The 20,869-nt window shown below is 38.4% G+C and overlaps 1 protein-coding gene across 2 annotated transcripts in view; it reads right to left on the bottom strand.

Moving 5' to 3' along the window:
* Nucleotides 1-530: 530 nt before the first annotated feature.
* The window catches only part of tns3.2 (tensin 3, tandem duplicate 2), a 54,565-nt gene continuing 34,226 nt past the window's right edge, over nucleotides 531-20,869 (bottom strand). For both annotated transcript variants that reach the window (XM_065257289.2, XM_065257290.2), the window contains exons 17-27: nucleotides 10,657-10,813; nucleotides 7,920-8,278; nucleotides 7,754-7,840; nucleotides 7,532-7,663; nucleotides 5,265-5,360; nucleotides 4,723-4,800; nucleotides 4,569-4,646; nucleotides 4,257-4,425; nucleotides 2,391-2,459; nucleotides 1,879-1,908; nucleotides 531-1,754 (exon numbers count right to left, since the gene is read on the bottom strand). In XM_065257289.2, coding sequence (XP_065113361.1) covers nucleotides 1,610-1,754; nucleotides 1,879-1,908; nucleotides 2,391-2,459; nucleotides 4,257-4,425; nucleotides 4,569-4,646; nucleotides 4,723-4,800; nucleotides 5,265-5,360; nucleotides 7,532-7,663; nucleotides 7,754-7,840; nucleotides 7,920-8,278; nucleotides 10,657-10,813 — 1,400 coding nt within the window. In that variant the 3' untranslated portion in view covers nucleotides 531-1,609. The remainder of the gene's footprint in view (nucleotides 1,755-1,878; nucleotides 1,909-2,390; nucleotides 2,460-4,256; nucleotides 4,426-4,568; nucleotides 4,647-4,722; nucleotides 4,801-5,264; nucleotides 5,361-7,531; nucleotides 7,664-7,753; nucleotides 7,841-7,919; nucleotides 8,279-10,656; nucleotides 10,814-20,869) is intronic.

Here is a 20,869-nt window from a genome sequence, read left to right as displayed (position 1 = left end):
GATAAAAAGCTGATAAAAGAAATGTATAGCTTGAATCGTTTTGGATATATGCCAAATGTAAATATACCTGCAGTATACATGGCTACTTTTCAACAGCCATCAATGCACAAAGATGTTTCTTCAAACCAGATGGTGTAGTTATGACATCTACCAGCAGGGGTTAACTGGGTCATGCTAACCAACAAAACCTTGACCCCATGAGGAATCCAACCTGCTGCTGACTCACAAAATTCTTCAGTTTCTTTTTGTCTCATTCTTTCTTGTAATTCCCCCCTCCCGTCTTGCCTCAAACCCAAATAAAGGCACAGTTTTGTTTAATCAGTAATCACATTTGAACAAGTGAGTCTCTTTCCGTCCAAACCTCTGAATAAGCAAACCATTATACTCCACTGCTCTCTCTCTCTCTTTCTTTTTCTCTCTTAACAGAGAACATGGTTGCCACCGGCAGTGCACCACATGATGCTGGATGGATATATTATTGACAGGTATTACTGAAAGAGATGTCCTGAGTAATCTACTTGTCTCTCTCATTTAGTACCATACTATTTCTTTATTGTATTCTTTCCATGTATGTTACAGTCAACAAAACATTAATTTACATAGCAATACAGTTAGGCAGTATACTAACCAAGTGTCTCCACAAAACATCCTGAACATTTAAAATAATAAGAAGCAAATATAAATATATAAGTATATACTATATGGCTATATCCGCTTCAGATGATTTCCATGTGAAACATTTAACGCAGACTTTTCATCATGCAAAAACCATATACACGCAGAATTTATAGGCATGAATTCACATAACAAGACCTTAAACGAATGTTATCCATATCAATTGTATAGTAAAACATATACGAGTAAAAGATGAGTATACACAGAATATGGATTTCTATGATAAATATTTCCAAATATATAAACAAGGTCAAAGTCAACATAGTTTATAAGGTAGCCAATAATTGGATAAAACTGATAGGATGTGCCTTATAAACCAAAAAGTACACAGATAAACAAAAATGTACTGAATATTTTGAACGAATAAAAAAGTAATATATGATAATTTACACACAGATATATATATATATAAAATGGAAGATATTGAAGGAAATTGGTATGAAGATGATGAGATCTTTGGTCGACTTATATCGAGAAAAATTACATCTCCATTAATTATAAGCATCCTTAATGGATCAGCCTGTTCAATAAAACAAAAATGACCATGGACCTCTAAAATACTGCAAACAGTACTAAAATAAAATCACTTTTAGTTGAATTTCTCATGCCCTTAACTTTGATTTTGAGCTGGTTCAGTTCAAGGGTGATCCTGAAGAAATCTGGAAAGGAAATCTGGCTCCCCCTACTGGATCTGACATGTGGTGCAACAGTTGGATATGGATTTGGGACCATACAAGAATGTTGTCCTGGCATCTGCCATAATGAAAAGTCTGATAAAGTCCGCAGAGGTATAGTCATTAACCCATAGAGCCAATAAAACTTTAGTCATGGGCCCCCTTAAATGTCACAGCAGCTTTTTCTGCCTTTTAAATGTTTGATCAACGATCTCTCATCTGTCTTGCTGTGCAGTAGGAATCTTCGCATAGGTTTGCTTTCATTTGGTCTTCTGAGAACCTATCATCACCTTGGAGACAAAGTTGACGATGGCACTGGCCGGCTGTTCAGGGTCGTGTTCGGCAAACAGGTGACATATGTTCTGCGTACTGCTTAGGCTTTTACGTGCGATGAAGCCGAAGATCCTGTTACACACAAACACATGCCCACAACAATAAATACACTGGCACAAAACTAATGCTATTGCTGAGATAATACTGAGATAAACAAATAAGAGGAAAGTGATTGGTGAAGAGGAGTTAGACTCACTTTGCAGATGTGCAGCCGTCTCGTGTCCACCTGGAAACAGAGCAGCAGAAAAGTCAGAACATCTTACAAAATCCCATGTATCAAACACAACAGTTAAATTTGACTAAGGGACCAGGGACCAAATCTATGAAAAGAAATGAAGAGCACAAATGCAAAACCCTGCAACCCTGTTTTCTTACAAATGAGCATTTATTTTATCAGGCTTAAAATAAATGCTCTATAGTCAACGTTCACCAAACACTCAGGCCAAGAGCATTGGGTTAATATCATCATCTCATTTTTGACAGAGGTGGCGTTTAGCGGCTTTTGCATCTGAGCTCCTCAAATGTAAACTCGAATGCACTGTAAGTCGCTTTCGAAAAACTGTTTGGCAAAATGAATAAATGTAAATTTTGTTAGATTATAATTTATCTACTAATAGTTTAACTATATCTAAAATGGTAAAAGACGACTTTCTTGCGTCCAAATATTTAAAAACAATACTGTGGATAATCTGTGAGTATATTACATACTTCCTGTCCTGGGGATCCAAAGCGCAGAATATCACTGTATTGACGGCGTAGTGTCTCCTAAAGAACAATCTGTACACACAAAGTAGGCAAAAATTAAAGATCTACACAAAAAAAACATACTTAAAAGTTTCATCGATTCTGCAGTGTATGTGTGGCTGTCTAATCTAATGAAAGAATGTATGATGTGTGTTGGTAGCAGGAGTAAAACAATGGTTAGCTGAGTGCATGTGTCAGCATAACTTAATATGTTTGTAAGTGAAACCTGTCATTATCTATTCAGTATATCTCATTAGGCGAATTATGTATTTAAATCTGAAATAATTCTCTAATATAAAACTTGTTACTTGTAGGGGTGGTTCCCCAGACAGGGTTTATATTAAGCCAGGACTAGGCTGTGGTTTAATTAGGTAATATAACTAGTTTTAACAAACATGCCTTACTAAATACATTAGTTGTTTGCATTTTGAGGCAAAACAAAGGGCACTGATGTATTTTAAGATATGTCAGAGCAAGTTGTTTTCAGTTTGAACAACTCTTACATTTATTTTAGTCTAGGATTTGTCTAATCCCTGTCCAAGAAACTGCCCGTAGTGATGATTTTTAATCTTATTGTTAAATATTTTTAATATTAACACGAATATTTAAAGGAGCTGTATTTGTATATATTTAGGAAACATGCAAAGTTCACATATCTGTTTTTCTGAAAAACAATGCCGTTGCCAGTTATTCTCTTTTGAAATGGTACTTACTAGTCAGAATGTCTGTTTTTGTTTTTGTCTGTGTAATCCCGCCCACTTTACCCAAAAGTATATTTCGACAGCTCGGATGCCGGTTATCACAGTTGCCTAAATGAGACCGCAATGGGACGCAACCTCCAAAAAGGCTCTGGTTGAGGTATAAATAACCACACGAGCGGGTTTGTAATTTGCAAACAACAAAAACATTGCTAAAATTTTGCATATCAAGGTATGCTGTCCATCGTCAGTTACACTCCTGTATGTGTCTGGCAACCCAAAAGGGGGCGGAGAAGAAACTGTCTAAGAATTTAGTCTGCGTTACCATCTTCAGCCACTAGAGGTCAATGTTACATACAGCTCCTTTAAAGGGGATATTTCACAACTTTTGCTAAGATGTAACATCTTTGGTGTCCCCAGAGTACGTATTTGAAGTTTTAGCTCAAAATACCATATAAATAATTTATTATAACATGTTACAGTTGCCACTTTGTAGGTGTGAGCAAAAATGTGCCGTTTTTGGGTGTTTCCTATTAATGCAAATGAGCTGATCTCTGCACTAAATGGGAGTGTCGTGGTTGGATAGTGCAGATTAAGGGGTGGTATTATCCCCTTCTGACATCACAAAGGGAGCCACATTTTTCACATACAGAGGTTGTTCTTTTTCACATTTTCTAGGTTGATAGAAGCACTGGGGACCCAATTATAGCACTTAAACATGGGAAAAGTCAGATTTTTATGAAATGTCAGATTTTTATGATAAGTTGCTTTAGTATAGGGAGACTGAGACTGTTTTCACAATTAATTTTAATTAATGTTCCATGCTAACAGGGACTCCTCTGATTTGTATTAAAGCTCTTTTAATTCAGCAACTACACTTTTTTTAATTATATTATTAAAATCACACAAAGTTGTGGCTTTTATAGAAGTATAACCAACCGCTCATAGCAGGTATTGTTTAAAAAAAAACTATTTTCTTTACTTTTTATTTACCAAACCCAAATTTTATGCTCTGTACTGAACTCCGCTAACTGCTGCCTGTGATGTTTTGTGTATCAGGTATGAAGCTGTGGATGTGTATGCATGTCACAGAGAGAGAGAGAGAGAAAGAAAGAGAGAGAGAGAGACTTACTTTCTCTGGTTGTCTGTGAGCGTAATTCCCTGTGCAGACACTTTAAAGTGAACGACAGTGGAAGTGGAGGGAGGATCCATACTGAAGATCACAGTGGTGGCTTTCTGTACACCCTGAACTCCTGTTAAAGACTCCAGCTCCACACTGCCCAGGAACCACACGTTACACGCTGGACACCACACGATGCAAACAATACCACATAGATTAGTTTCTACTAAACACCCATTGATCCTTATCAATGCAATATAAATATGATTGTAATGTACCTACATAAACTCACACATAAATACTAAGCACAGTGTATTTATTTACCTGCTCCCTGCTTTAGTAGCTCAGCTGCAGAGTTGGTTGATGTTTGTGTTTGAGATTCATTAAGCTCTTCAAGTGGGTCTAGAAAGAAAGTATTTGGTTAGCATTTAGACAGACAACAGCAAAAGCACACACAGACGTACACAGATATGAGTACCTTTGTTGGGGATGATGAGTTTGCAGGGTAATGCCAAGGGTGTGATGGAATGCTGACACACCAAAGCTGTGAGACTTCCTGTACATGCAGGAAACATAACCACATATTAATCATTTTAAAATTTGTAAATTTTATTGCATTAATTTTGTTTGCATTAACTAAATTTATCAAAATGGCATCTGCTCCTTCAGATTTTTAAGCCGAGAGGATTATTTAATTCATCTTAAATTTTATTTAAATCCAATAAAGTCTAAAATTGCTTTCTGTTGCTTAAAAGGTTTTTTATTGGAAGAATATTGGAAATTTTTTCTTCAAACTATTAGAAAGTAAGAAAGAAATGGTAATTTCAAGTACATTTGATTAAAAGGTTCTTAGTGGAGCAAAAATGGTTCTTCTTAATCTAAGGCATCACTGTCAAGAACCTTTTCCGGCATTTACTTTTTAAGGACCACCTTTACAAAATATCCACTAGAGGGGGCTCACGACCATCTAAAATCGTGTATCTCTAACACGTTCTCATTACCATACATGCAGATACTTACCAAAGTAGGGTTCATTGGGGCAACCTTTTAACCGCACACCTTTCTGTGTGCATTCAATCAGGAAGTGCCGCACAAGTTCATTGGACAGATCTCCCACTGTGTACAGAGACAGGAAATGACATCATGACATTTAAAATGACCTTCAATCATGAATGCAACAAGAACACAGTATGTGGAAAATGAACGCAGATAAATGACTACCAAAACTCTTTCTGTTGGTCTTCCTTTTTTCTAACAGGCAGCAATTAAAATAAATTAAAAGCAAACTGAGAATTGTTTAAAACTACCTTTCACATTTTTCTCTCCTGATCTCACATGTCTCCAGTGTCAGATCAGATATCAAAAATGGCTCAAAATCAGTATTTCAGCAAGAAGTACTTCTCATTTAATTCTATTAGGATCAAATTATATGCTATCCACATTCATTTTATACCACGTTACCCTTGCTGTATGACAACAATTGTCCCTGCTCTATATTTCTCCCAAGGAATGTTTGGAGAAACACGAGACACTGTTGATCCTTAAATAAAACAACTGAGAATCCATAGAAGCCATTCACATTATTTATGTTATGATTTTTTTTGTGGTCCACTTCAAATGCTATAGTTTTTGGGCACCAAAATACTGCAGTGTTTTATGATCATTTTCAAAAGACTCTCTAAACTTAAGATATAAACATAAAATTTTGCTGCAGTGCATTAAAGACTTCTGCACGTGTTGCATGTAAAATGAGACACAGTCCTGTGATGCTCTCACTGGTGAGGAGTCCAATATAGTTTTAACTGTCCATCATTCAATGACAGCCTCTTTGTAATTCTTACACTTTGACAGGATCACAAAACAAATGCCTGGAAATGTGCAGCACAAAGTGTGACAACAACTGTCAGACTGTAACCGATAAGGCACCTTGTTAAAAATAAACATCAGCCGCTTATTTTCAACTCTGGAATTCATCAAAAGGATATTGCAAGACACAGCCAGAAACAACGCAATATTACACATACGTATATATTTCTTACTAATATATTTTGTAACACTTTACAATACGGTTGTATTTGTTACAAAGTTGTAACATAACTAAATGCATTAGCTAACATGAACTAACAATGAGCAATAACTTATAGTTTACCAGCATCTACAGTTTTGGATAAGCTGTTGGCCCCTTCTTGATTTTTTTTACATGTTTGTCACAATTAAATGTTTTAGATCATAAAAACAAATTTAAAGGGACACTCCACTTTTTTAAAAAATATGCTCCTTTTTCAGCTCCCCTGGAGTGAAACATTTGATTTTTACCGTTTTGGAATCCATTCAGCCGATCTCCGGGTCTGGTGGTACCATTTTTAGCATAGCTTAGCATAATCCATTGAATCTGATTAGACCATTAGCATCGCACTCAAAAATAACCAAAGAGATATTTTTCCTATTTAAAACTTGACTCTTCTGTAGTTACATCGTGTATGAAGACCGGCAGAGAATTTAATGCTTTAATTTAACTTTGCAGCTGTAACATGGCTGCAGGAGACGCAATGATATTATCCAGTAAAAATAGACCCCCTTAGTAACCTTAAATGGCAGGGGACTATTTTCGGGGGCTGCGTAATATCATTGCGCCTCATGCAGCCATGTCACAGCAGCAAAGTCTTTGATTATTATGGCAGAATGAGAGTATAGTTCCTAACCATATCTTCCTAGAAAATCACAACTTTTAATTTTCTTTCGGTCTTAGTACACGATGTAACTACAGAAGAGTCAAGTTTTAAATCGGAAAAATATCGAAACTATTTGGTTATTTTTAAGTGCAATGCTAATGGTCTAATCAGATTCAATAGATTATGCTAAGCTATGCTAAAAATGGATTCCAAAACAGTAAAAATCTTATCTTTAATTCTAGGGGAGCTGGAAAATGAGCATATTTTTCAAAAAAGTGAAGTCTCTTTAAACAATAATCAAAGATAAGACAAAGTTTTTAAATGAAGGTTTTTATTATGAAGGGAAAACAAAATCCAAGTTTGTGTGTGTGTGTGTGTGTGTGCCTTCCTTCCTCTCATTGAGAGAAACACTGTTGACAGAGGGGCTTTGGATATGAACGCTCCAGCTGTGTTCACATTAGCTCTTCATCACACAATAGTGTTGGTAAGTACGGCTCATCAGGGTCTTAAAACTCCCTGAATATCACACCACAATTCATTCAAGTTTTCCTATTCAGTCATATCCAGTGCAAGAATGATGTCACAACTTATATGTCAGTTTAAGCATTCCCTTACCTTTTTTGCTTTGCTGCAGAACCGAGGGTGGGGGCGTGGCCACCTTCATGGCCAATCCGTATGCTCCTCTGAACGAGTGACTGTCTCTGATGATGAACGAACCCGGCTCTCTATCCTTGAGAATGGCAATAGCTGCAGAATAAGTCAAATGGAATATATATTAATGCTTGCCAAAGCGGACACCATATCAATAAATATCTCTTGGATCTCGGTTAACCCTACCTTGCTCTCGAGAAATGTCTGGCTTGTACCAGAACTTTGTCGTATCCTGAACAAACTTCACGTTTTCAGGTTTAGTAGCCATGAAATCTGCAAGTCAGTAAAATCACATTATACTCAAGACTACAAATATAACAAATTCGTCCGTCTGCACAGATCCGGTTCTAACCTGGACTCGGTGTGGATCTCGTAGGTGAAGTGTTATGACTGGCGAAAGATGCACTGAGACCACTCCTGCTGAGCGGGAAACTCAACATGGTCTCTGACCCCTCTGTGCCTCTTCTCTTCAGGGGTAGAAGGGGAGGCTGTGACACATCCAGACCCAAGGCCTCAAGACCCTCGACTGCCTCCAATAGGCTGCTCTCCAGTCCTCCCATGTCCACAGAGGAGGACAGGCTGCGAGGTGCCCCCCGCGGGGAGCTGTGAGAGTTTGGGGAGGAGAGGTTGAGTGGTGGGGAGGGCTGCGGGGTGTAGTGGCTCATGGGGGTGCTGGAGCCACCCTCTAACCAGGAATGAGCTGTTGTGGGGCTATACGGATAGGAGGAAACAGCAAAAGTTGACTTACATATCCTGTGCATAGACAAACACGCCCCACGGTGTGTTTGTACGCTGTTAAATGTAGTTTACATTAGACCACACATGTAGCCTCGAAACAATAGCATTATCATTCCAGAGCGAAGAAAAACCACAAATGCCATCTCTTAAGTATATCGATTGTTTCTCAGACATGAGATGAAATGGAGAGCAAATAGGGAATTTTGCTCATGTCTCCTGTCTGTCAGATCTTAGCAACCTCAATGTGTCTTTATTTAAAGGGCGTTTTGCAGGTAAAATTTTTCAACGAATTTGTGCAATTTGCTTGTTAATAATAAACATTTAAACTGTTATCCATTGTATTTTATGTTGTTGAGTATCACAAAACCCGAAAAAGTATGAAAAAGTACAGCGGTTTGCAATGATTCTCCTTTCCCCCACAACGCACTGTATGACGTCACGCTGGGGAGAGAATTTACCATGCAGCCTTGAGAGCATTGAGAATGACTATAGAAAGACGAGTAAAGTACAGTTCTGATAGCGCAGATTATTTAGATAGATAGATAGATAGATAGATAGATAGATAGATAGATAGATAGATAGATAGATAGATAGATAGATAGATAGATAGATAGATAGATAGATAGATAGATAGATAGATAGACAGACAGATGGATAGGCTAGTACAGAGAGATAGGCAGACAGCCAGATAGCATAACGTTAGCATATTATCTTCGTGTAGAAAGTAAACAAACAATTAACATACTCGTGCATGCTGGCTTGAGGGGGTCCATGATCCTGCCTGAAGTGGGTGTAACTTTTATGCGATCTTCAGCACAAACGGTTTTGGCAGCATGTCTCTAATCCTGGAAGGTGAGTGAAGCACGTCACATCTGTTCGCGGGGACCAGCGACCCAAACGCACTCACTTTCTTACAGCCAGTAGCGGAATTGCAATCGAGAGAGTCGGGACTTTCCCGGTGGGTCGATCTGATAATAGTTATACGTTTCGAGTTAACAACACCGTCTGGCGGCGTGATGTGCGCCGGTTCCCGCAGCCCGCTGGTCAAAGTGCAGCCTCTCTGCTCAACAAAGTATATGAAAGTGCTCAACCTGTTCGGCAGGTCCAAACATGTACAGGATTTATAAAAATACGGTGATCAATGAGCGGTTCCTCCTCAAATGGCATAGTCTGTCGTGATGTAAAAAGCCGCCGAACGCCTGTTTATTACAGTATGTATGCGGTCGGATCCGAGTGTGCTGCTGACTGCTGCTGCGTATGAAATGATCGTGTGATTCGTTATAATCACATAAACAATATAACAAAGCATCCTTTTATTTCACAAAACAATATATTTGAGATATTATTTGATAGACTAGTAAGTGTGGATTAAGGATGTTTAAAAATCTCTAGCCTGGTGGTCAGGACATGAATGGATCCAATCAGCAGATTTGCGAAGTTTTATTTATCTCCACATATATCATAAATAATAATTAGCATGGTAACTTTGCAGTATAACACATTATATATTTCCTACGATGTATATATGATTTCCAAATTATATACGTAAGTATTAAACAGCAATAAATGTCTCATCTATCTCTATGGCTTTGGCTGAGTCTTTCTCCACTTCTCCCCAACGTGACGTCATCGCAGAATTGCGTTAAAATAACCGTTAATACCAAAAACGTAAAAAAAGTGGTCTTTAAGACCATTTTTGAGACATTTTAAAAATTATACACATATCTTGAGTGATTTATGTAGCCATTAATCGACAGTGGTGGTTAACCTGCAACACGCACTTTAAGTTTCAAAGGAGATCTTAAAATTTTCTAATCTGCGCTCAGATTTCAAGCCATTGAAGTTTGTAATTAAAAGTCTGGGATTTTAATGGGTACTTAAACATAATAGAATCTCCTCCAATTCTTCCAAGACAAAAAAATGTTTAGGTTATGCCATCTAGATACTCTTATGGTATAAAAACTCTTACTGTTGTCCCAATAGCTTATTTTTTTATTTTCTTACTGAAACCACCTAAATCAAAGTTGGCTTATGAAGTAAGATTGCCATTCACTCTCATAAATGATAGCACACATTTCCCCTTATCAGTTAGAATTGGGTTCTGGCTAAGGGCATACAGCTACAGCCAAATTTCACAAGATGTTGGGTTTAGGGGTAGGATGAAAAACAGCAGTTCTGGCTAAATATGATACAGCTACATCCTACATCCTGAGAAATGTTAGTTTTAGGGTTCCGTTAGAGGGTAGGATTAGCGTTCATCTGGCGAAATTTTGGCCGTTGCTGTATCCCTTCTAGACACAACCATAGAATTGAGGTCCTGATTGGTTCGTAACTTTGATTGACATCAGTACCTGTCTGTATTGACCAGTGGGCTCGGGGTAGACATAGAGTGCATGGATCCGAACATCCTCTGACAGGAGGCGGGACTTCCTGTGACATCAGAGTGAAAGAGCTCTCCATCTGACGACATGGATGCGTGCGTCATGCTGTCCACAAATCCTCTCGACTCTGCAAGGAGACAAATAGCAGGAGCTTTAAGACCTGGACATGCACCTTTAACCAATTATTTTCTGTAACATTCCTTTCTGTATGAGCAATTTATTATGGCACGCCTGTTTGAAAACCTGTACAGAGTTACCTGCTACTAGTTGCCAAATACAGGTCATAAATCAAACGGTGTTAGTGGCTAAATCACTGCAGGGGAGTTGTAGTTGTGGGCTTGGCAGAAGCCCATACGCATTCTTCAGATTGTGCACATAACAAAACCACAGGGGAGGGACCCTCGAGGAATTTCACTTTGTTTGTCTCACATTCCTCTCACTTTCTGTTTGGATACTAGCGAGCTATAATCTAATTAATTTTATGGGCGTATTTAAAGTATTTTTGTGACACTGCCTGTGAAAACCCAGCTGAAGTCTTTATTTTTTTATTGCTTTCTACATAAAATCATAATGTGCAAGAACATTCTGTGAAAATATAACCTTGATATCTTAAACATTGACTGAGTAAGGTTGTCAAAGATTAAAATCATAGTGAAATGTATGGCTTTGATGCTGGTTTATTTTAGAATTTGAGACTTTTACAGGCTCACATTTCAGCTTCTTGCGTTAAAAGTGTATATTTAAGTCCTTAATGCGGCTGCGTTCAGATTCAGTTCAGTTTTTTACGGGTGTGACAACCGCATTCTATAACCAAACTCACACCCCGTAAATTTTTGGATCTCACAACCGCATATACGGAGAAGCCCTGCTGTGTGAACGGAACCATAGACGTCTGTAACGTCATCCGTCGCACTCCATCTTTAAAAATGTTACCAGGAATACATGTAAACATAAAAACACACACAACATCTGGACACTTTAAGACTTAGATCATAATTGTTACTATAAATATAGCTCATAACTTGACCCACCCAGAAAACCCTGAAACTCATTCCCATGCAGGGTGCATAAATACCAAATGATTCCTCCCAGAGATTCATCTGGTTTGCCTTTGGAATTCCATCCCATTCAAAATCAAGACAGGGGCTGTACACTACATGCACACATTTATGGTGCCGTTTTGATTTTTATACAGAAATGCATTTATAGGTTAGAATTGGCCAGAAAGCTAGTGATCTATCCACTTATCCAAACCAAAAGGATCAACAGATGTTAATGTCATATGAGGATCGAACCATCCAGCAATCCAAAAGGTCAATGGTCTGTTGAACTAAAGTAGCTCTTCAAAGAAATGGGAAGACCCCTGGAGAAGAAATGTTCTCCAGGCAGAATAAAAAGGTCAGTGGATCCACCCTACCGAAATGAAAAACAGCTTAAACCACCAAAAACCAGGAAACCACCTTATGCTGGTTTAAGAAGGTCTCCAAGCCTGTCCAAGTGTGTGTTTAGATGGTCACCAAGCTGATCTCCAAGCTTACCAGGTAAATAGTAGCCAAAACCTCTATAAACCATCAAACGGACCAGCCTAACCAATCTAGACAGAGCCAAGCCTGGAGACCACTGTGCAGAACGTAATTCATGCTTTCCTCTCCGTCTCAAATTGAGAGGGTACAAAACGTCCTCAGTGTTTAAAAAAGCCAGACTTCTCGCAAATGACTTCACACACCTCCCTCTCTCCCAAAAAACTGTGTATTTGTTTGTGTGCAAGTCTCCTGAAAATGTAAGCATTGCAAGCCATATCAATATCGCATGCGGTTTGGATGTTGAATGAATAAACGATGATTAAAGTTTATGTAAGTGTGTTTGTGAGTACGTCTGTTAAACCCATGGCATTCAGAAATAATGTCCTGCATGCCCCAGAGACAAAGGACGACTTCAGTTTTATAGACTTAACAAACTCTCCATTCAGAGGAGGAATGCACACATACACACACACACGCAATGAGCCAAGCTGAAAAATGTCCAGCTGTTGTGATCAAAGCCCTAAAGCTGAAAAGAGAATGTGTGCAGAGAAAGAGAGAGAGAGAGAAAATTTAATGCTTTCTAGTCAAAAGCATTTCACCAATGATATAAGAGACTGTCAAAAATATGTCTGCAATAGCTCAAGACTTCAGCTTCAGTTCTATGATCTCAGTTTTATACTCAACACCTGGGCTTTGTCTCAGACATCAGATGCTATTGTGATCACATACAGAAGATATTTTTTGCCGGAGTGCAAAGATCTGTTTTGCACAACAAGAAAAGTTGTCTGTTCATGTCACCAAACAAAGCATGTAAGAATAAAACAGCTTTGGTTTTTTTGGGCAGTTGCCCGGAAGCCTTATTAGTTACATATTAGGACAGTAACATTATATTGTATTGTGACAGAGATGCACTATAAAAGTGTCCCGGGTTTTGTATTGGCCAGTATAGGTTGAATTTGATCTATTCACACTGCTGGTGATTTTATGGTGAGTCTATGTGTATGTTCACACTCATCCCATGAAGATCCCGTAAAGACATGTGACATAACGATGTGATGTGTAATGTAATTTATACATTTATTCAATCATAAACTAGCGCATTGTGTACCATTCGATTAAGCTGGAGAACAATCTCTGCTTCTGGCCATTGCACGATGAATTATGTCACTGTGACATCATGACATGAGAACTGTTCCTGGGTTTTGTTTACAAAGGACACATTCCGGAAATGATTCCAGTAATGTTAACAAATTGGTTTTGCAAGTCAATTCAACCTACTATTTTAAGCTTTGGTTTTTAAAAGTTGACATAACTTATAAAATCAAGTTGAAATTGTTTAATTTAAAGCTACAGTCGGCAACTCTGGAGGATTGAGATGAGAACCTCCGATGGAGCACATCCTCGTCAGTGTGTGTGCACCAGTATTTTTGTGAACGCGGCCGTCTCTTGACTCTCTTCAGCATTGATCAACACTATGGAGTACTCAGATGTAGGATGCTCTGGCTAATATACCCATAAATAGCAATTGCTAATCGGAAGTTTGTTTGTGAATGTTCTCTTCGCCATCACGCTGCGTTCAATCCAACACACCTGTGAACTACAGACAGATGCATGTGATATTAGGCTTGTTCTACTTCATACGGCGCCGCAAGAACCGACAGCCGGATGACGTCAAAGATGCCAAATCTCCTCCATATAATTTCATGAATCGCTCTCGTGGTACTTTGACGTAATCCGGTTGTCGATTCTTGCGGCGACGCATTGAGTTCGAACAAACCTGTTGTAACGCGCGCGAGGGTGGATCTGTGGCGTGTGCAGGAACTGTGATTGACAGGCAGACTTTACACAGCCTTGCACTGATTGGACCAGATGAAACGTGAACGGTGAATTTATGCCAACCAAATAACAGGCTCTAGGTTGAGGTAGAAAAGCCAGTTTTTTTTCTTATACATCCTAACTTATGTTGTTCTATTGGAGCATAGTGTCGGTTATAGTGAATATGATCAAAAAAATCTTGCAGAATGCAGCTTTAATTTAAGTTAAAGTAACATAAAAATATATGTTGAGTTGATTTGTCCTGGGATCTGGACGTGTTTGCGTTCACACAGAGAGCACACTGGCATTTCTATGGCAATTTTCTGGGATCAACGATCTGTATGAAAGGATTTTATGACTCTTACTTCCAAGGAACTAAAGAAAACATCTGTCATGACTCATGCATGTTCTAACAACATTTACCTCAGTGGAAAATTTACCACAAAGTTAAATTTATATAGTATGCCAGCTAGGCTGGTTTGCTAGTTTTTGCTGGTCTCAGCCTAGTTTCAGCTAGTGCAGCAGGCTGGTTTTAGAGGGTTTTGGACAGTTTATAGCTGGTCAGACTGGAAGACCAGATGACCCACCAGCTTAAACCAGGCTGGAAGCTTGGCCAGCTTGGCTAAGCTGGTTGGCTGGTCCTAGGTGGTTTAATATGGAAGTAGCTGGTTTAAGATGGTCCTCTCAGCCTGGCATAGCTGGTCAAGCTGATCTTCCAGCCTGGTCAAGCTGGTGGGTCAGCTGGTTTCCCAGCTAAGACCAGCTAAAAAGTGGCCAAAATCCATCTAAAACCAGCATGCTACATCACCTTAACAAGCTGAAACTAGGATGGGATGCCACGTTAAAGCAACCAATCAGATCAGGCTGGTTTTCACTGGACTTTTTAGTAGGCTATGGCGATCACTTTTGCTATTGGCTAAAGGTACACAAAGCAAAAATAATCAAATATAGAAATATAAACATTTTCTCAATTTAATCCCCATTTTTTTTTTATTTACTGTAGTAGGGATCATTCTTACTTGTATATGTTCGGCACTGTATAAAGCAATCTTTTACATTTTTGTATACAATCTGACTGTGCTGTTTTACACACTCTTGTTAATAAAGCGTTGTGATTAGGCATGGGCCGGTATAAGATTCTGGCGGTATGATAACCTTTAGCAAAAATACCACGGTTTCACGGTGTTGCGGTATTGCCATTGCAACACTAAAATGTGTTATTTTCAAATGCCAGGTACAATAATGCCTTTAAATTATAATATGCTTTCAAAACATATATAATATTTTCGTAATATATATTAAATGTAAACATCAAATCAATCAAATGACTTCATGATTTAATGAATTTTGTATAAACACAGCTCATACCTTGGAGACGGTATCACAGAACATTTTAGTGGTTTTGAAACCTTGACTGTTTTAAACCTCGGTATACCTTGAAACCGGTAATCGGCCCATGCCTAGTTGTGATGTTTTATTAAATATTATTCTTTAAAAAAAATCTAAAAAATACAGTTTGTCAAAGCAAAGTCTACTTTGGTGAACGTGATCTGTTACCTTTGCCTCTCTATCGCCACCTCTGTTTGAAACATAACATTACAGGTCATTTTAGGTACTTATTTACGCGTATTGAAAAACATTCACTGACCTAAGAGCTCATCTTATTAATTATTTTTATTATAAGCTTACTATTGTGAATCTTGATAAGATGAGCAGACAGTGAAGAGTTTTAAACACAATTTGTGCTTGCGGCTTGCATCTTTGCAGACAAACAAACCAAATTGCTTGTTTGGTTGCACACTTGTCTAACTTTTTAAAACACAAAACAAATGTTCAAACTGCCCCGGGATCTGTACTACCATTACATAAAGCATTCTTTCCCCCACATTCATGTGGACAAAGAGTCACACAGAACCATCCCTTGTCTGGACACAAAGCGGAGAATATCTCTACTGTCTACATGACGCCACCATTAGCTTCTCCTCCAACAAGCATCCATCAAAGACCTCACTATTAAACACATAACCACAAGTGAAGTCACATAAATATGCATCTACCCACAACAAGAGTATCAAGTCAATCTATTCTGATTTAGGATCTATCGTGGCTGCTTGATAAATCTGCCAGGGCAGATGGGAATGTGCCAAACTTGTCGTCCTAAATCACAGATGTGTGGTGATTCATGGGACAAGTCAAGTGTGAGCCAGACAAAAGAATGAAATAGAGTGAAAGAAGTCAGATGGTTTTCCACACAATATCGATTTGGTGAAGCAGTGGCCTATTGAGTTTGTTGCTGTGTTTGTGAGGAATGTCAACCCTTTTGAAACACTGACAGAACCAACAAGAGCATTAGAAATATACACTCTTCGGGTTCTTCCAGCGTTTCCCATACATTGATTTATTTGTGGTGGCCCACCACAGAATCAACACTGGCCCCCACAAATAGAATTTTCATGATTCCCATTTACATTTTTATTTCACCATTTAAAACAGCTTAATTCAGCTTAAAATATAATTTGATATATAATATAGATCAAATACAGATACAGATCAAAGAGTAGAAGTGAAACATATTTCAGGTGCCAACACTAGATCAAACGCAAACACGACATGATGACGTCACATATATGCTAATTAGCGGGTGACGTCATCACCACCACAGTCTCCTCAAAATCCTGTGGGAAACACTGTCTTCACAACTATTTTTGGTTCCTCGGAGTCCAACTTTTTACAATCAGGAGAAACTTTTTCCAATACAAAGATCAGAAATATTAAAAGTTGTGTTCCTGTAGTGATAGAGTACTAGTTAGCAGTGCAAAACGTTGTGGGGACGATCCCATGGGAACACACATAACAATAAAATGTATACTTTTGTAATGCACTGTATACTTTGCAACTGCTTTGGATAAAAAAGTAAAAAAATATAAATGTTGATATAAAGGGTTAGTTTTGGAACCATACAGCCTTACAGAAAGGTTTGGTTTTTAAATGTAGGTTAAGGATGAAGTAAATAGATTTTTTATGTGTATGTGACACAATTTAAATCATCAGAAAAGTATGCGCGCACCACTGGATTTTTTTAAACCCTGAGTACATAGTCACAAAAAATATGATTCATTTATTTGTGTCTATGGCACGAAATTCAGCTTTTTTGGTGCCTTTAGCACGAATGTCTTTTTCGTGTCAGTCAGTACAAATTTCTATAAATAGTTTTTCGTGTCCATGGCACGACTTTCTTTTTCTTGTCATTTTTGTTTTGTTATTTCATTTTTTTCCTATTTTTAAATCATTGTCGCTTGGAGTTGGGGTCAGATATGGGGTTTGGGTTAGGATGTACTTTTATGTATTGGTTTCTAAACGTTTTTCTTCTGCTTTTAAAACTATTCTCGCCTGGAGTTGGGGTTAGAGCTGGGGTTTGGGTTAGGATGTCTAAAAATGTAACAGAAAGTGATTCTAACCCCATGCAACAATGTTAATGAGAAATTAGAAAACAATTAGGGCCGGGACTCGATTAAAAAAAATTATCTAATTAATAAGAGGCTTTGTAATTAATGAATCAAAATTAATCACATATAAATATTTGACCTGAGAACATTGAGAAGTTATTTTTTAACATGGATTTTTAGTATACCATGAATAATGACTGAATACATAAGCTTAAGCAACAAAATATTGTTTATTTTTGTTTAACCAAGTCGTTGTACCCGGAGTCGGGCTAACGTCCACGCTAGCTGCTATATGTTTTGCATTGAGATGATACTTGAGGCTCGATGTGCTGCGGTGATATGTGAATTCCTTGTTGCATAGCTTACACACAACCATGCTCTTATCAACGCTTCCATCCGTTCGTTTTTAATAAAAAAAAATCCCATCCACGTGGCCAACCAAAGCGATCTCATCAGCTTCTTCGTTCATTTTCACTGTGGTTTGTTGTTGTCTGAAGTCATGAACGCTAGTTGGTGATCCAGAATAATCGGTCCGCCGAAACTCATCCAATGAGAAATGTTCCGCGGTGCAAAAATAAGTGCGATTAAAATGCGTTAAAAATGTTTAACGCGTTATTTTTTGTGTAATTAATTAATCTTAATTAACGCGTTAAAGTCCCAGCCCTAATAACAATACAAAAAAATGACACGAAAAAGAAGTGGCACGAAAAACTATTTATAGAAATTTGTGTGAGTGACACAAAACAGACATTCTTGCTCAAGGCACGAATAAAAACTGAATTTCATGCCATGTACACAAATAAATAAATAAAATTTTTCGTGACTATAACACGACTTTCCGTGAGATCAGTCTGCAAATAAACTATACTTTGCAAGGCTGTGCATTCGACAGTGCATGTTAAAAAACAGACTATACTTCATGCTTAGGTGAAAGCACAGCTGAGCGGGATCTTTAAATGACTGTTTTGGTCAGTGCAGATGTGTCAAAGCCAATATCTAGTTCAGATCTTCAGACAAACTGGCCACAACTTTAAGGGCCAGTGAAACAGGAAGCATTCACATATAAACAAACCAAAAGAGCTCTTAAACAAAAGTCTACCATATCACGTACCCAAATGTCCATGCATTTATTATGAGCATTAACTTCCACTTTTGAATTTTGCAATCTCAGCTGCTTAGTGTACAATAATACATTTCTAATCCATGTTTTGGACTTGTTTTTTAGTAGAAACACATTCTTAAAACATCCTTTAAATGATATCAGCAAAACTGCACAATAGTATCTTCATGTAAAAAGTGAAAGAAGTCTTAACTCAGAAAACAGAAGCTCCTGTATCTCACAAACATGTTAATACTTAGGTAAAGATAAGGATGTTTTACTGCAGAAGCCAATATACTGATTAAGAAACAGGACTGTTGCCAGTGTACTAAAGATGGAGATGCTCACATAAAAACAAAGGTGAAGAGACCACGTTCTTCATAGTGTGGGGGCAGTCAACATAGAGATGAACAGAAGACTGTCTGTTTGAGATGACTACAGCAAATGGCTGATGCATTAGCATACAAACACAGACAGTGTGTGGAAGTCACCGGAAAACACAGACAAATGCTTTCTCACACAACAAGCACAAGTCCTAAAAGTTGGCTGAAATGACCAAATATTTCCTTTCATACCTAGAGAAGCAGTCATGTTGAAGAATTCCTCATCCAAGGGGGTAAGTTGAAACTGGTGCTCACTTATGTGTCCAAAAACTCCTGCACAAATCACTTTGTTTCTTTGTTTGAATCTGAATTTCCAATGTGAATGAAACTTTTGCTCTTCAGTTTGCTCTTTCTCTGCCTCACTCTCGTACAGCAACTTTGTCTTTCATACCATCTCACATTCTCTCTCCCGAAACAAACAGTGACCACGGACGGCACGTCACACAGTACAGTTTTGTCCAGCTCTCCCCCTTACTCTCTACAAACTCTCTCTCTCTCTCTCTCTCTCTCTCTCTCTCTCTCTCTCTCTCTCGCTCTCGTGGAGTCTCTCTCTCTCTCTCTCTCTCTCTCTCTCTCGTGGAGTCTCTCTATTTCTCTTTCCCTCTCTCTCTCTCTACTCATTTATGGCCAGTCTGAATGAAGTCATTGAGTTTTTGGAAATATGTTAAACCCCAGATGGAAAACTACTTCACGCTATTCTTCTAGAAGGACTGACTTCAGCTTTGAGGAGTTCGGCTTCGAGTGGGGGTGGGGGCTGAAGGGGCGGGAGGTGCTGAATAAAAGGAAACAGGAGGTTGGACAACTGCCCCCAACTGGCACGAAGCAGAAGGACAGTGAAAGACCCCCATGGCTTCATTAACATACGAGTTCATGAGTGATCTCGCGTCTTTGATAAACTATGCAAGCATTGTTCTCCTCAGACTCGCACACAGTCTGCTACACCTAAGCTAACTGCAGCAGCAGGGGTCAGAGGTGAGGATGTCCTTTTATGGGCGTCTCACGCTCTCAATGGTAAAACATCTGCTCCATACTGCAATCATCCAGCCCTTTAAAAGTATATTAGTTGTATTTTCCAGTAAATTATCAAATTAGGAAAAAAGTGTCAAGCGTGTGGTTTCTCAAGAGTGAAATTAAAGATGATAAACAAATTAAAGACTATTAAAAAAACAATTGCATTACACGTCACATGTCCTTACAGGATCTTTACGGGATGTGTGAACATATGCAAAGATGCTAGAAAATTACTGGTAGCAAATTGTATCTGTATTTTTTTTCGTTTGCTTGAAGGGCTTCTGTGAAGTAAAGTCTAAGTTTGGAGTCCTTGTGGAGTCAATGACAGCAGTAGTGCATGCTTAAGGCCGAAGTATGGTCTATTTATGCACGTATGCAAGGGTCCACGTACAGTGCAAGTGATGCAATTTTCGTCATCAGAAAGCTGCATTCAGACTAGCAGCGACTTATTTGCTGCGTGTTGCTCGTCTTTTTTAATGAGGTCGTTAGGAGGTGTTTCTAAATCTGGTTGTCATAAATAATGAGTACCATTCACTCCAGTAACTTACGAAAGCAGATGATGTGAACTTTACTGTTTTTTCTCATTGATAGTCACTCCTGAAAGTCGCTCATTATTTGCATAAAGTTAAATTTTTCTCAACTTTGTCGCGCGACTGGATACACCCCATTCAGTCGCCAACAGTCACTGTCATTCATGTTGCTGGAAGTCGCCTGCATACATTGTACGCGTAGGTCATGTATGCGCCTACAGGAGAATGTAATACAGTATTTAGCCCAGGAGATGTATTGTATCTGTCGAAAGTCTGAGTACATGTATAAGTCAGGTATACTATACTTTGCAAGGCTGTGCGTTCGACCGTGCACATACGTTTGCATCCACGTAAAAAACTATACTCTGGCCTTTAA

This window comes from Paramisgurnus dabryanus, chromosome 12 (genome assembly GCF_030506205.2).
Source record: "Paramisgurnus dabryanus chromosome 12, PD_genome_1.1, whole genome shotgun sequence".
In the NCBI taxonomy this organism is placed as follows: domain Eukaryota; kingdom Metazoa; phylum Chordata; class Actinopteri; order Cypriniformes; family Cobitidae; genus Paramisgurnus; species Paramisgurnus dabryanus.
Note: the sequence above shows the minus strand (reverse complement) of the source record. Positions and strands in the feature narration are given on the sequence as shown.